Genomic DNA, 12584 nt, shown 5'->3' on the forward strand with positions numbered 1-12584 from the left:
CGCGGGTTTCTTGCCCCGGCAACCGCGCATTTATTACCAACTCGCATGTTTTACACCACGCCCCCTAGCTTATCCCACAACGAACAGAAACGCCCCCGAGGCAAGCAGCGCGAGAGGCCAAATGGTAATTTATAAACTCCTAGGGGGTGCGGCGGCGAAGCGTGTAGCACTTTTGCTTCGTCGAGCTTTCTCCCCCCTCACAGCAGGTCGCTCGCCCACACACTGTCAAGTTCAACTCCCCGCTCCGCTCCCCCAAAGATTCCAAATTTTCCCAAATCGCTCGCCTCAATCGCCCGCGCCCCCGCCGAATCCCCAGATCCCCACCTCCTCCCGCGCGCCCCGCCCCCCAGCTCCGCCCAATTCTAGGGTTAACCGCCCGTACGCCAGCTCCCCACCGCCAGATTAGGGTTTCCATTTCGCATTCCGCCCTCCCGGAGCTCGCGGTTCCGGGCGATTGGAGCCGGAGGGGAGCGTCCGGCCGCGGCGAGCTGCGGGTTCACTCTCCCTAGGGCCTGGATTTCCGGCGGCAGGGGGGATGTCGTGAACGCCGGAGCTTGCTTGCTCTTCCCCGTCCGTCGGGGAGCTGAGGTGAGCTGAGCTGAGCTCAGGCTAGGCTAGGCTAGGGTTTCGTGCTCCGTTCCGTCTGAGTGCTGCGGAGGGGAGCCGGAGATGTTCTACTCCCAGTTCATCTTGGCCAAGAAGGGCCCGCTCGGGACCATATGGATCGCCGCGCACTTGGAGCGTAAGTTGCGCAAGAACCAGGTCACGGACACGGACATCGGCGTCTCCGTAGGTGGGTGGTTTCCGCTGCCTCACAAGCTCTCTCGGATCTGCCCTGGCTGCCAGGCAGAGTGGCAGAAAAATATGCTCCTTTTGCTAACGCTCATTTCATTGCTGCTGTATCTGTCAACACTTAAAATTTGCCATATTTGGCGTGTTTATGGCGTTGATGTATGCTTATTGCCTAGTTATTGCTTAGTTATTGCTAGTGGATTAGTAAAGATGTTACCTTTTTGCCGTCTGCTAGCCTAACCAGCTCCCAGTCGTCGCCAGCGGACGTCTGATTAGTTGCTGAGCATGCCAACAAGCTGTTTTTTTTTGTATATGCTCGACTGCTGGATTACTGGTATTGTACTAGTACATGGTATTTATCTCCTTGCTACTGCCTGAGTACTATGTAGAAGTTTTGAACACATTTGAGTTGTTAGTTAAGTAGTAATGTTAACGGTCCAGGTGCATTTCTATATAGTCTCGATGGGATCTTGAAAAGAGCCATGCTTTTAGAGCTTTCCTATTGTGGTTCATTGCTCACTAGGAGTGAAAGGAGATGTCACCTTGATCCTCACTAGCCGTTGGGTCACCAAGAGTCGCAAAGGTCTAAGATTTTTGTATCCACGGCTATCTGTGGGCTTTGTTTCGAGAACTAGGTACTGGTGGACTTGTAAAGTCTATCATAGTGGTTACGTAAAGCTTATAGTCCGAGAATGTTAGCAGCTTCCTGATGCCTCGTGTCTCATGTGTACTTGTCTACGGGCTATAGCCTAAGGATAATAGTTCACCTTTCTAGCCATACTACTCCTTGACTAGTTTTTCGTGTTTTGTTGTATCTGTTTCCGGGAAGTGTATTTATGCATTGTGCATGCGATGAATAGCAACATTTCAGAACCCCCACGTGCCGACCATGTTTGAGAAGTACACATATGAGAGTTTTCTTTAACATCGGCTGTTTCAAATTAACCTTCACAAATGGCTATTTGTTTTAGTTTTCTTGATACAGATAATTTGATTCTTTGTTGTACATGTACTACTAAAATGAAGTATAAAGCGAGAGGGTAGACTTCTAGTAAATGTGCACATTAGCTATTGACGCACTTTTGAAATAAAGCCTGCAAATAGGAAGTAAAGGAACTGACCAGCATGTGTATTGCTATGCCTATTGAGTTATTTATTGCTTGAAAGCCGTAAACTTTTTTAACTTTCAAGTGATCTGTGAGTGTATTTGCGGTAGTAATCCACAAGCCTATTATTATTGGAGTTTTGAGTGATGATTGGGCTGTGTCTTCACGATATGTAAGTGTAGCACTTTGTGACGAGAAACCTTGGAGTGAGACAAATAAGGCTTCAAAGTTAACCCAAGAAAGCTTCATCTAGTTGTGCGCTGCGCAGCAAACCTGAGAGATGTATATGGTTATTTTCCTGCTACTTTCAGGTAGTACTAGGCTAGGTTTATAATGATGTCATTTTGAGGTAAGCAAGACCAATAGAAATATTATTCCAATTCCCTGTAACATTTTTTATTGTGCCATCACAGGCATAGCATAATTACATGTTTTACAAGCGGAAATGAAGCCGTAGAATTTCTAACAAGAAATCATGTCTACTTTTCTTTTTTTAACGTAGAAGATTTCTACAGAATTGTTGTTGTCTGGTTTTTGGCATGCACATACATTTTTGTGCCCAGGGGTATTGCCTGTTGCCAGTTATCATTATGGAATTCCCTGTTAACGATTATCATTATGGCAAAAAAATGGTGGGTGTAATTTTCTCTAATGGAAAAAGGAATCTATGTGTGGATAGTTTATCTTTTGTTGACGCCTTGCCGGAAGTAGTCTACTATGTCATGAGTCAAACGGCCGAGTGTCAGGTAGGACGCTTTTGGTCTCATGCCAATGCTACTTTTCTGGCATTATTTGCTGTAGGCTCTTATCATTTTGATCGCCCATCGCACTCCATAAACTGTGTCCTTGACGCATGTAATCAAACTTATTCATGAACAGATGGCACAGGTAATCACAAATCACGGGTAAAGCATCACCTGAGTAAGAGCATCAGCTTAGAAAGTTAATCAGTGAGAAGATTTATCTCGAGTTTCCAGTATATGGAAACAATGATCTCTCACACGGCTTTAATATTTCTAGTTAATCAACAATTTGGTGGGTAATCACAGGAAGGTTTTATCTCACAAAGTAAAAAACCAGCTATTTATGACTGGCGCATACTTACTTTGAAGGAACTAGAGAATGTTGTAAGTTTGTTACTGTACTATGAGTCAGTTGGACAGGGCAACCCATCACACATCTCTGAAACAATCCTATGGGCAATTGATATACTTTTCAATAGAAATGCTGTTTTGTCCTGATATTTCTCATTTCTCTGTGCCATGTTCTCTTTTTTTTAGCTGAGTGCTAATTATGAATATTCGCGCAGATTCAATTATATTCCCTGAGGTTCCAATTGCGCTGCGGTTGTCCAGCCATCTTATGGTAGGCGTGGTCAGAATCTATTCTCGGAAGGTCAACTACTTATTTCATGATTGCAGTGAAGCCTTGCTCAAGATAAAACAAGCATTTAGGTCTGCGGCTGTTGATCTCCCCCCTGAAGAATCAACTGCTCCATATCATTCTATAACACTCCCTGAGACATTCCATCTTGATGATTTTGAGTTACCGGAGGCTGAGTTTCAGGGGTAAGGTCACTACTCTTGGTGATTTAGGTTTGTTTAAAATATGCTCTTTAGTTGTCTAAAGACTTCCCACCATGCTCCAGGGACATTGATCATCATGTAAGCTCAAAAGAACAGATTACCCTGCAAGACAACCCAGAGAGAACAGGATATTCAACATCTGAATTTGGTTTAGATGGTTGGTCCTTTCTGTGTTCACATCTTTTACTTTTCAAATTATGAACTTATCTGTTAATAATTTAAGCATATCTGAATGTGCAGAAAGATTTGGTGATGGCAGTTCTTCACATATGGGTTTCGATTTGGAGGAGGTAATCTTAACTTAATGAACCTTTTTCCATGTGTGTGCTGCAAACATTTGTGGTGCACATTGCACCTTATAGTCTGCCTGCTGTTAAGGCTTAAGATTTTTATAGGATCATTTGGAGGATGACATTGGAGAGTTGGTCAATGGTTCTGAGTGTGCCATGCATTGATTTGTTATTGAAATTATATGCACTTGTCTTCCAGCTGTATTGGATTATTTTTGGTTCCTTACATAATTAATCTGCTAATTCTTTTGAAAAGGGCATTTATATTGGCTTATTTTCCGTTACTTACATAATAAATGTGCCAATTCATTGAAATTAAGGTCGCTTATGCAAGTCAAAGATTGTAAAGTTCTGTGTCTTCTTTACATCATGTGACTGACTTAATTAAACTCTCTTTCAAATGCTGACCTTTTTTATCCCCAGGAATTATTGCTGGCGAAGGATGATCCAATTCAACTCGAATCTGGTGATGGGTAAATTCGCATCTTTTGTCTTTTGAACACTAATCCCATTGGTCCATTGACTTCTCTTGGAATCTGTTATATTGCCCGGTTGCATGGCCTGTATTTGGGCTCTCATTAAAGGGGTTCACTTTCGTAGTTTCCAAGAATGATTTTACGTTTCTCCAGGCTGTTTAGTGTTTACTTTGATTTCAGTGTCAAACTTTATATTGTAAGCCTACTATAAGATCAGTTACTCCCTCCATATGTCCAGATGTCCTTCCATATATGTTACTCCCTCTGTCTCATAATATAAGATGTTATTACAACTAATGTACTGGTTGTAATAACATCTTATATTATGGGATGGAGGGTGTAACTGTGTGCACGCTGAGTTGCAGTTTTCATTGATTTGTCATGCATACCATGAAAACATTTTTCACTACTTAGTTACCTAGGCATTTTTGAAGTGGCAATGCCTTGCATCTTGCCTTTTTGCTCTTATTTTGCTACATTGACATTCCTTGTGTTCTTTTTGTCTCTCCAGTATCCTCATTCAAGGTCAATCATCACTTCATCCTACTGATATGGATGTTGACGATAACCCAAGTAAAGATGAAGAGGCTGAAGCATATAACAAAATGGATGATGAACCTTCTAGTTCCAGCAAGCAAAATCAATCGAATGCAGATGATTTAAGAAACAATATTCCTAACTGGACTGGTTACAATTTGCGTACCCCTGATTTGAATGATATGCTTTTCCACAATGAAGGTGACGCGGGGCCATCTTCTTCATACTACCAGCCTAGTCCCTTCCCTTGTGATGATCCTGCATCTCCTGCCTCTCCTGCCTCTCCTGAGTTTGTAAGCGCTCAAGCCCCGGCTACACCTGGCTTAATGGAAGAAACAGTTCCTTCCAGAGTGCATGAAAGTCCTGTTCTGAGTCCGCAGCGGAAAGCTTCACCATCAAGCAACGAGGAAACTGCAAAGATCGACAATTTTGCTGCTCCGCCCTCAGATTTTCTCCATTCAGCTGCAGCAAATGCTAATGATGCTGGGATGGCTGAATTTGGATTGGCTAAGCCTGTGCAAGTTGAGTCTTCTGGTGCCGCACAGGAGAATCCTGCCGCTCCATCCTCAGATTTTCTCCATTCAGCTACAGCTAATGCTAATGATGCTGTTGGTGCTGAGATTGCTGAGTTTAGCTTGGTTAAGCCTGTGCAAGTTGAGTCTTCCGATGCAGCACAGGAGAATCTTGCCGCTCCATCCTCAGATCTTTTCCATTCAGCTGCAGCAAATGCTAATGATGCTGTTAGTGCTGAGTTTGCTGAATTTGGATTGGCTAAGCCTGTGCAAGTTGAGTCTTCTGGTGCTGTAGCTCCACCCTTGGATTTTCTCCATTCAGCTGCAGTAAATGCTAATGATGCTGTTGGCGCTGAGATGTCTGCATATAGATTGACTAATCCTGTGCAAGTTGAGTCTTCCGGTGCACCCTCAGATTTTCTCCATTCAGCTACAGCTAATGCTAATGATGCTGTTGGTGCTGTACAGGAGAATTTTGCTGCTCCACCCTCAGGTTTTTTCCATCCAGGTGCAGCACATGCTAATGATACTGTTGGTCCTGAGATGACTGAATTTAGATTGGCTAATCCTGTGCAAGTTGAGTCTTCTGGTGCTGTACAGCATAATTTTGCTGTTCCACCCTCAGATTTTCTCCATCCAGGTGCAGCACATGCTAATGACGCTGTTGGTTCTCAGATGGCTGAATTTAGATTGTCTGAGCCTGTGCAAGTTGAGTCTTCTCGTGCTGTACGGGAGATGGATTTTCTGAGGCAACACTCTGCAACTGTGGATATGCCACCAGAACCACAAACATCAAACCTGGTGGCTACTGTTGATAAATTGGTGGTAAATACTGAGGATATAGCTGTATCAGGTCAAACACTGCCTTTTAAAGCAACCATGGGAAGTGTGCCATTTGTTCAGAATACTTCAGAGCCACGCGCTAATGGTTCTACCGAAACATACATGACAGGGAATCCAACACATTTCAATGAGGGGTCAGTAAACAACATGCAAGGTAAAGTTGACTTTATTGTTTTTCTTTTCGAAGTGTCAGAATTCTTGTGGCCATCTGATATTTTACCATGTTTTTGGCAGGGTATAATTTTCTTACTTCTAATGTATCTGTAGAGCCATACCCTAGTGGTTCTACCGAGCCATGGGTGACAGGGCAACAACAACAAAGCTTCTTGTCCCAAGCAAGTTGGGGTAGGCCTAGTGGTCCTACCGAGCCACACGTGACAGGGCATCCAACACATTTTAATGAGGGATCAGTAAATGTGCAAGGTAGAGTTGACTTTATTGTATTATTTTGTCTTTTCAAAGTCGGAATTTTTGTGGCCATCTGATCCTTTAATATGTTTTTTGGCAGGGTATAATCTGCATGCTCCTAATGTGTTTCTCGGACATAACTTACAAGAAATGCCACCAGGAATGACACACAGTAATATATCAACTGCAGCTTTCCAACAGAACACTGGAACAACACCGCAATACATGTCATATAATGATAGACCAAATGACATGTTCAACTCACATTTCCCAGAACGCGAGAGAATGCTCTCAGCTCCATATATTGGATTCCACCAGACAAATGATCTGGGGCAGTTAACTGCAGAGAAAGGAATCACTGAATCTGATGGAAGTAACAAAATAGGTAGCCTTAGTAGCAGAAAACGTCACTTGGAGGATAGCATGCCAGCTCCAGAGAGTAGGACTACTGAAAATTTGTCCAGCAGACCACATGGTCAAAGAACCACCGATGCTATTCCTAACGATGATGATATACTGGCATCCATTTTAGGTATGGATAATTTAATCCACAGAATTTTTGTTGCATCATCTTCCTGTGTTGTCTAATTACATCCTTTTGTATTAGTTGGTAGAAGAACCCCTGGATTGGTGCTTGATTCAACACCATTACCACCTAATGCATCAACTTCAAAACGCCAAAGGTTGACACCGAAGACCGCATTGACACCCAAGACCAGGACACCCAAGAGAAGAGTGAAAATGGATGATGCCATGGTTATACATGCTGAGTACGTATATGCTTCATTGCCTGCCTCTAATGAACTTGTTTGTGGAAACTGTGTGACTATCCTTTCAAAACCTATTGTTGTGTCCTTGTTTTGTTACCGTCACTTCCTTCCTGGTCCAAAATGAATACGATGATCTTTCCTTGGATCCTTGGTTCCTTAACTTAATTCTTGTCTTAATCAGCTGTAGTAGAAACAAAGACCATTGCTAGTAAAACATTAATCATTCCCCTCGGTGCGATATACCTGTTAATTCTTATACCTCTTACCATTTCAAGAAATTCTTTGTATAATTTTTGTTTCTTTCTCCTAAAGAAAACATGCTGCACTTTTCGTTAAGGTTTTCTTATTATGACATTCTTGTCATTGGGTGAGCAGTGGAGGAATTATGGCATGCTTTTGAGTTTGCAAGTCCTGTAAGAAATGTTCTTGCCAAGCTATTGCACCTTCACAAGTGTGCTATTGCTACCTTTCTTTATCAGACTGTCATTATTCAGCGTACAATTCCACTGTAATACACTCATAGAATATACAATCACTGAATAGTACAAACCATTTCGTCCAAGTAATGTTCTACTGTTAGCTCACTTATTGATTCTTCCCTTCTCCAGTATTATACGACAGCAGTTGATTAGTACTGAGGATATAAGGCGCATCCGTAGAAAGGCTCCATGCACCCGTACTGAAATATGGATGATCGAGAAAGGTTCACTTGAAGATGATATATTCCGCGAGCCTATATTTTCCTGTAAGTTCTCTAAATTGTTTTCAATTTTCTGTATCCTCTCTCGTCGCCCCAGAGGAAGCAAATTAAGCAGAAGTTAATTGGTCTATTACTCTTACCATCTTAGTATTATTCTATAGTATTTAGTGGTTGTGTGTAACTGGTGTTAATTCCATGTTTCCACTCTTTACTCATGGATGTTTTGCTTCCCAATTAGGTATGCACAAGGACCTGAACGATTTACACTATCGAACCTATGAGTCTGTTTCTCAATTCACCGTACATAACAGGGAACATCAACGACAAGTAGACATGTCTGAAACTATCCCAGCAGATAACAGCAATGTTGGCATCTCTGGTGCAGAGGAAAGTGCAGCTCTTGATCACCAACTTCATATGGTGCTACCAGATACCAACAACGTTGACATCTCTGGTGCAAAGGACAGTGCAGCTCCTCATGACCAACTGAATATGGGACTACCAGATGGAGCTCACAACGTTGGCATCTCTGGTGCAAATGACACTGCAGCTCATGATCACCAACTAAACATGGGACTACCAGATGGAGCTCACAACGTTGGTATCTCTGGTGCAAATGACAGTGCAGCTCTTGATCTGGGACTACCAGATGGAGCTCACAACGCTGGCATCTCTGGTGCAAATGACAGTGCAGCTCTTGATCACCAACTTCATATGGGACTACCAGATGGTGCTCAATTAGATGCTACACCACAAGAAGCAACTGATACAGTTGACGCTACAGCTTCATTTGGTTTGCAAATGCCATCTGATGAACGTGATAACAACATTGAAAAAGTAACTGAGTTTGGTGCCGGGAAAGAAATCCCACTTGTTGACGAAACAAATGCTGCTGCAAACATTACTGCTCATGTTGATACACTGGATAAGGATTGCCATCAAGATGCTTCAGCAGATATGCAGAGGAATACAAATGCTGATACACCTCTCTTTGTACAAGATGACATAACCCATGATTCTGCTACTATAACAGATGCTCCAGACGTTGCTTTGCATAGTTCTGGTCCAGCTTGTGCGCAAGACTACCGGGAAGGGGAATTGAGTGACATTGTTCGCAGTGATATTAATACTTTTGAGGATAAGGAGATGCCCACCTCTGAGATTACTGGACTAGAATTCACTGAACATGCCTCTGGTTTTCCTCAACCAACAGAGGATGAGAATGCTGTGTCGGCCATGGGAGAAAATTCTGGCTTTCAAGGAAACAATGCAGGATCCTTCACGGACATGAACAACACGGAGCATGACTTCACGGACATGGACAACACTGGGCATGACTTTGCACTGAAGGAATGCAGTGTAAGTCCACCTAGAAGTTTGTACTATTATACACACTTACGGAATGCTGCTTCTGGCACATCCTGCAATGCAACTACATGCACTGTTTTATTTCATAGTCATTAAAGCCAGATCGTAATTGGTATTTGGTTTAAATTACAGGATTTTGGAAGTGCAATTCATGGTGTCGACACAGGTAATTCTTCTGTCCAGATAAGAACCATGAATTTGTACCCTAGTGGATTCATTATGGCTGTATCAGAAAAAGCATATCCCATGTATTTTCATGACACCTTTTCTCCTGTGTCACCGGATTCACAAATGTTGCGGACGAGGATGCCCAGATCCATTTTATTAACTAATACTTCCTCCGTTCCTAAATATTTGTCTTTCTAGAGATTTCAACAAGTGACTACATATGAAGCAAAATGAGTGAATCTACACTTTAAAATATGTCTACATACATCCGTATGTTGTAGACTTGTAGTCCATTTGAAATGTCTGGAAAGACAAATATTTGGGAACGGAGGGAGTATTATAGTACATGAAGTTCATGTGCTTACTATGTCATGAAGTTCTTCCCAATCATGTGCTTACAATGTCGGTCTTATGCTGCGAGAGATTTATTAAGCTTTTAACATAGTTCTTACTGTATATCGTTTCAGATTTTCTACCCTATGATGATGATGGGGACTTTGATGAGGCAATTGATCTTGATGATGATGATGATGAGCCAAATCCTGACGAATTCCAGTCTCATGATGCACTTAGTGGCTGGTCTTCTCGTACCAAGTACGGATGGACTTGATTTTAATTCCTTCAGACTTGCGTTCAGACCTTTCCCAGTTTTTTTCACCGTGTGTTGCTATTTATATATGCAGGGGTGTTGCAAGATATCTCAAGACTCTATTCGATGAAGAGTCTGGTCGGGGGAGAAAGAATGTTGTCATTGATCATCTGGTAAATGGAAAGTCTAGGAAAGAAGCCTCAAGGATGTTCTTCGAGACCTTGGTACGTCATCAATTTTGCTTCATGGTCCTTGTGCCTTATTTTGCCTTTTACCCATTATAGAAAAGGGTGTGTGGAGGCAAGTAGGCCGCATTTCGTAGTTTCATCTCCATTTATCATAGCATTTTACATTGAACATCTTCCATGAACATGCTGCCAGCACCATGCGTTTGAATCGTCCCGGTCTGTAACATCTTTTGAATTAGATCTTGTGCCGAGTGTGGTTGTTTGAACCCCGTGTCGCATGGGATCGTACCACCCATCACAGGCCGCCAGTACTCACATGCTCTCCTCTCCATTGACAGGTCCTGTCGACGAAGGACTACATTCAAGTGGAGCAACCAATTCCCTTTGGTTTAATAAACGTGAAGCCAGTGTCCAAGCTCCTGAAGACAGATTTCTAGACCGAGACCGCCCTAGCAAAAGTGGCATGATATACATACATCTTACAATATCTGTCACAGCAACGTCAACAACATACAGATTGCCTTCATCTTCATCGCCGTCGTCATGACTTGCCCCCCGTTTTTCGTTGTTTGTTGTTAAATTTATCCCCCTCCGTAGTAGTATGGTGTCCCCCCGCACTAATCTGTGCCTAGCAGAGCTGAAGTAGTAGGGCTGTGTTGTTGTGCTCCATCCATCCATGTCAGTGTACATATATGATTAGCCCGTGTAAAGTTAAGTTTCATATGTCGTGTAATGTGGTAGTGTCGTTGGCTCAGAAGTTATTGACTGCCTGTCGTTTCCTTGAACAGTCCTTGGGAACTGTATGCATCTGGATCTGTTGGACTGCTTGTATTTGGAAGTTTTCCTCAAGTTTCAGTACTGATGAATTTTACTGTCTTGATACAATTTGGCAAGAACTTTCTCTGTTTGTTCTTTCTTTCTGCCTGTTTGTTTTCTGAACATATTTTGTTGTTTTTCGGTGGGCTCTGAATTATAACTGTATGAACATGATGATGTATTATTGATCCATGAATGAATAAGTTTGCAACCGTACTGCCGTTCCATTTGATGAGGTAGGGATTGCAAAGCGGCCTGCGAACTGTAGGAAGCGTCACCCTTTTTCTAAACGGTGACAGAAAAAGTGTCTCGCTCTCACTCGCTGAAAGCCGAAAATGAGAAGAAAACAAGAGGAATGATGATAAAAAACGAGCCAACTGATTGATCAAAATCGGTGGGATGGAGGATATGCAGGCAACAGTACGTGCCATGCCGCCTGATATTGTTCCTCCTGATGGATGGATGGAGCAGGAAGCACGACGGAAGAAAGCAACAAAAATCCTCTCATCTCAAGAGAAAAAGCAAGGGAAACGAACGGGGCGCAGCCAAAGTCGCTGCGGAAACTATGTTATCGGTTCGCTACTTTGTGCTCGAGCATTTCTGGAAGCGTTTCCGTGCCTCGTGTCCCCCACTGGTTGGTGGTCTGGTGACCGGGCATTGGTGTACGGAAGCCGCCGTGGTTATAAGTAGATTGTCATAGACCGACGGACTAACGAAAACACATTAAACTTCGGGGGATCAAGGCAAGTGCTTCGTTGTGTGAGGCGCACAAGGCAACCACCTCTGCTCCGGAAAGGTCGAGGACAATCGCCTTGAAGGTTATGAGGTAGCCGATCTGGAGCTAGTGAGCAATGGCGAAGCCGCTTCGGCTCACCCATGATCCATGGTTAGTCTCTCGTTGATCTCCCGAGCTTGACCTTCTAGGTGAAGTCGGTGTTCTTCGTGAGTTTGATCTCCCTTGGGAAGGCGCCCATGTGTTTACCAAGCCATTGGAGATCGGCAGTAGAATCACCTTGCAGAAGTGAGTTGGACTCACGAAAATGGTTGGCTCCAATCATCGTGCGGGAAGAAATCTGATAAAGATAGGGGTTGGATACTAACCTTAGGTAGAGGCCCTTTCCAAGGCCGGATCGCCGTCGCCGCCGTCCTCCGGTGAATGATCCGGCGAACAACCTCCATCCTGTCCTCAGAACACAGCCCGATCCGTGCCGGATCCTCGGCCGGCACAATCTCGTCGACCAACGCAACCACCTCTTCCTCCGAATAACCAGGGGCGAAGGCCTCGTAAATCACGTCGGATGGCGTCGGTGAGTAGTCGACCGGTGATGTGCCGGCTGGATCCTCCTCGTCATCCGAACCTGCGAGGACCCAGAAATGCCCCCCCTACATGCCTTGTGGAAGGGATTGCAGGCCCCGGTGGCCGATTCGCGGTGGT

General features: G+C 43.6%; 1 protein-coding gene across 3 annotated transcripts; it reads left to right on the plus strand.

The window, feature by feature from the left end:
- Positions 1-217: 217 nt before the first annotated feature.
- Positions 218-11229, plus strand: LOC119277871. 3 transcript variants are annotated; one of them, XM_037559209.1, is made up of 16 exons: positions 218-793; positions 3208-3466; positions 3547-3641; positions 3725-3774; positions 4198-4247; positions 4762-5689; positions 5768-6296; positions 6377-6565; positions 6651-7082; positions 7158-7320; positions 7929-8065; positions 8259-9379; positions 9521-9554; positions 10024-10150; positions 10240-10369; positions 10672-11229. In XM_037559209.1, the coding sequence occupies exons 1-16, from the start codon at positions 670-672 to the stop codon at positions 10768-10770; spliced, it is 4467 nt and encodes a 1488-aa protein (XP_037415106.1). In that variant the 5' UTR covers positions 218-669; the 3' UTR covers positions 10771-11229. The 3 variants fall into 3 exon arrangements, with proteins under 3 accessions (XP_037415106.1, XP_037415104.1, XP_037415105.1); XM_037559207.1 differs by having other exon boundaries at positions 4762-6296; XM_037559208.1 differs by having other exon boundaries at positions 4762-6296; positions 6410-6565.
- The last annotated feature ends 1355 nt before the right edge of the window (positions 11230-12584 follow it).

Source organism: Triticum dicoccoides, chromosome 3B (assembly GCF_002162155.2).
Source record: "Triticum dicoccoides isolate Atlit2015 ecotype Zavitan chromosome 3B, WEW_v2.0, whole genome shotgun sequence".
NCBI lineage: Eukaryota > Viridiplantae > Streptophyta > Magnoliopsida > Poales > Poaceae > Triticum > Triticum dicoccoides.

Coding starts and splice junctions, on each gene's coding strand:
- LOC119277871 (XM_037559207.1), top strand. CDS start 670: ATGTTCTACTCCCAGTTCATCTTGGCCAAGAAGGGCCCGCTCGGGACC. Junction 4,248..4,761: donor CAACTCGAATCTGGTGATGG/GTAAATTCGCAT, acceptor TTGTCTCTCCAG/TATCCTCATTCAAGGTCAAT. Junction 7,321..7,928: donor GCCATGGTTATACATGCTGA/GTACGTATATGC, acceptor TCCCTTCTCCAG/TATTATACGACAGCAGTTGA.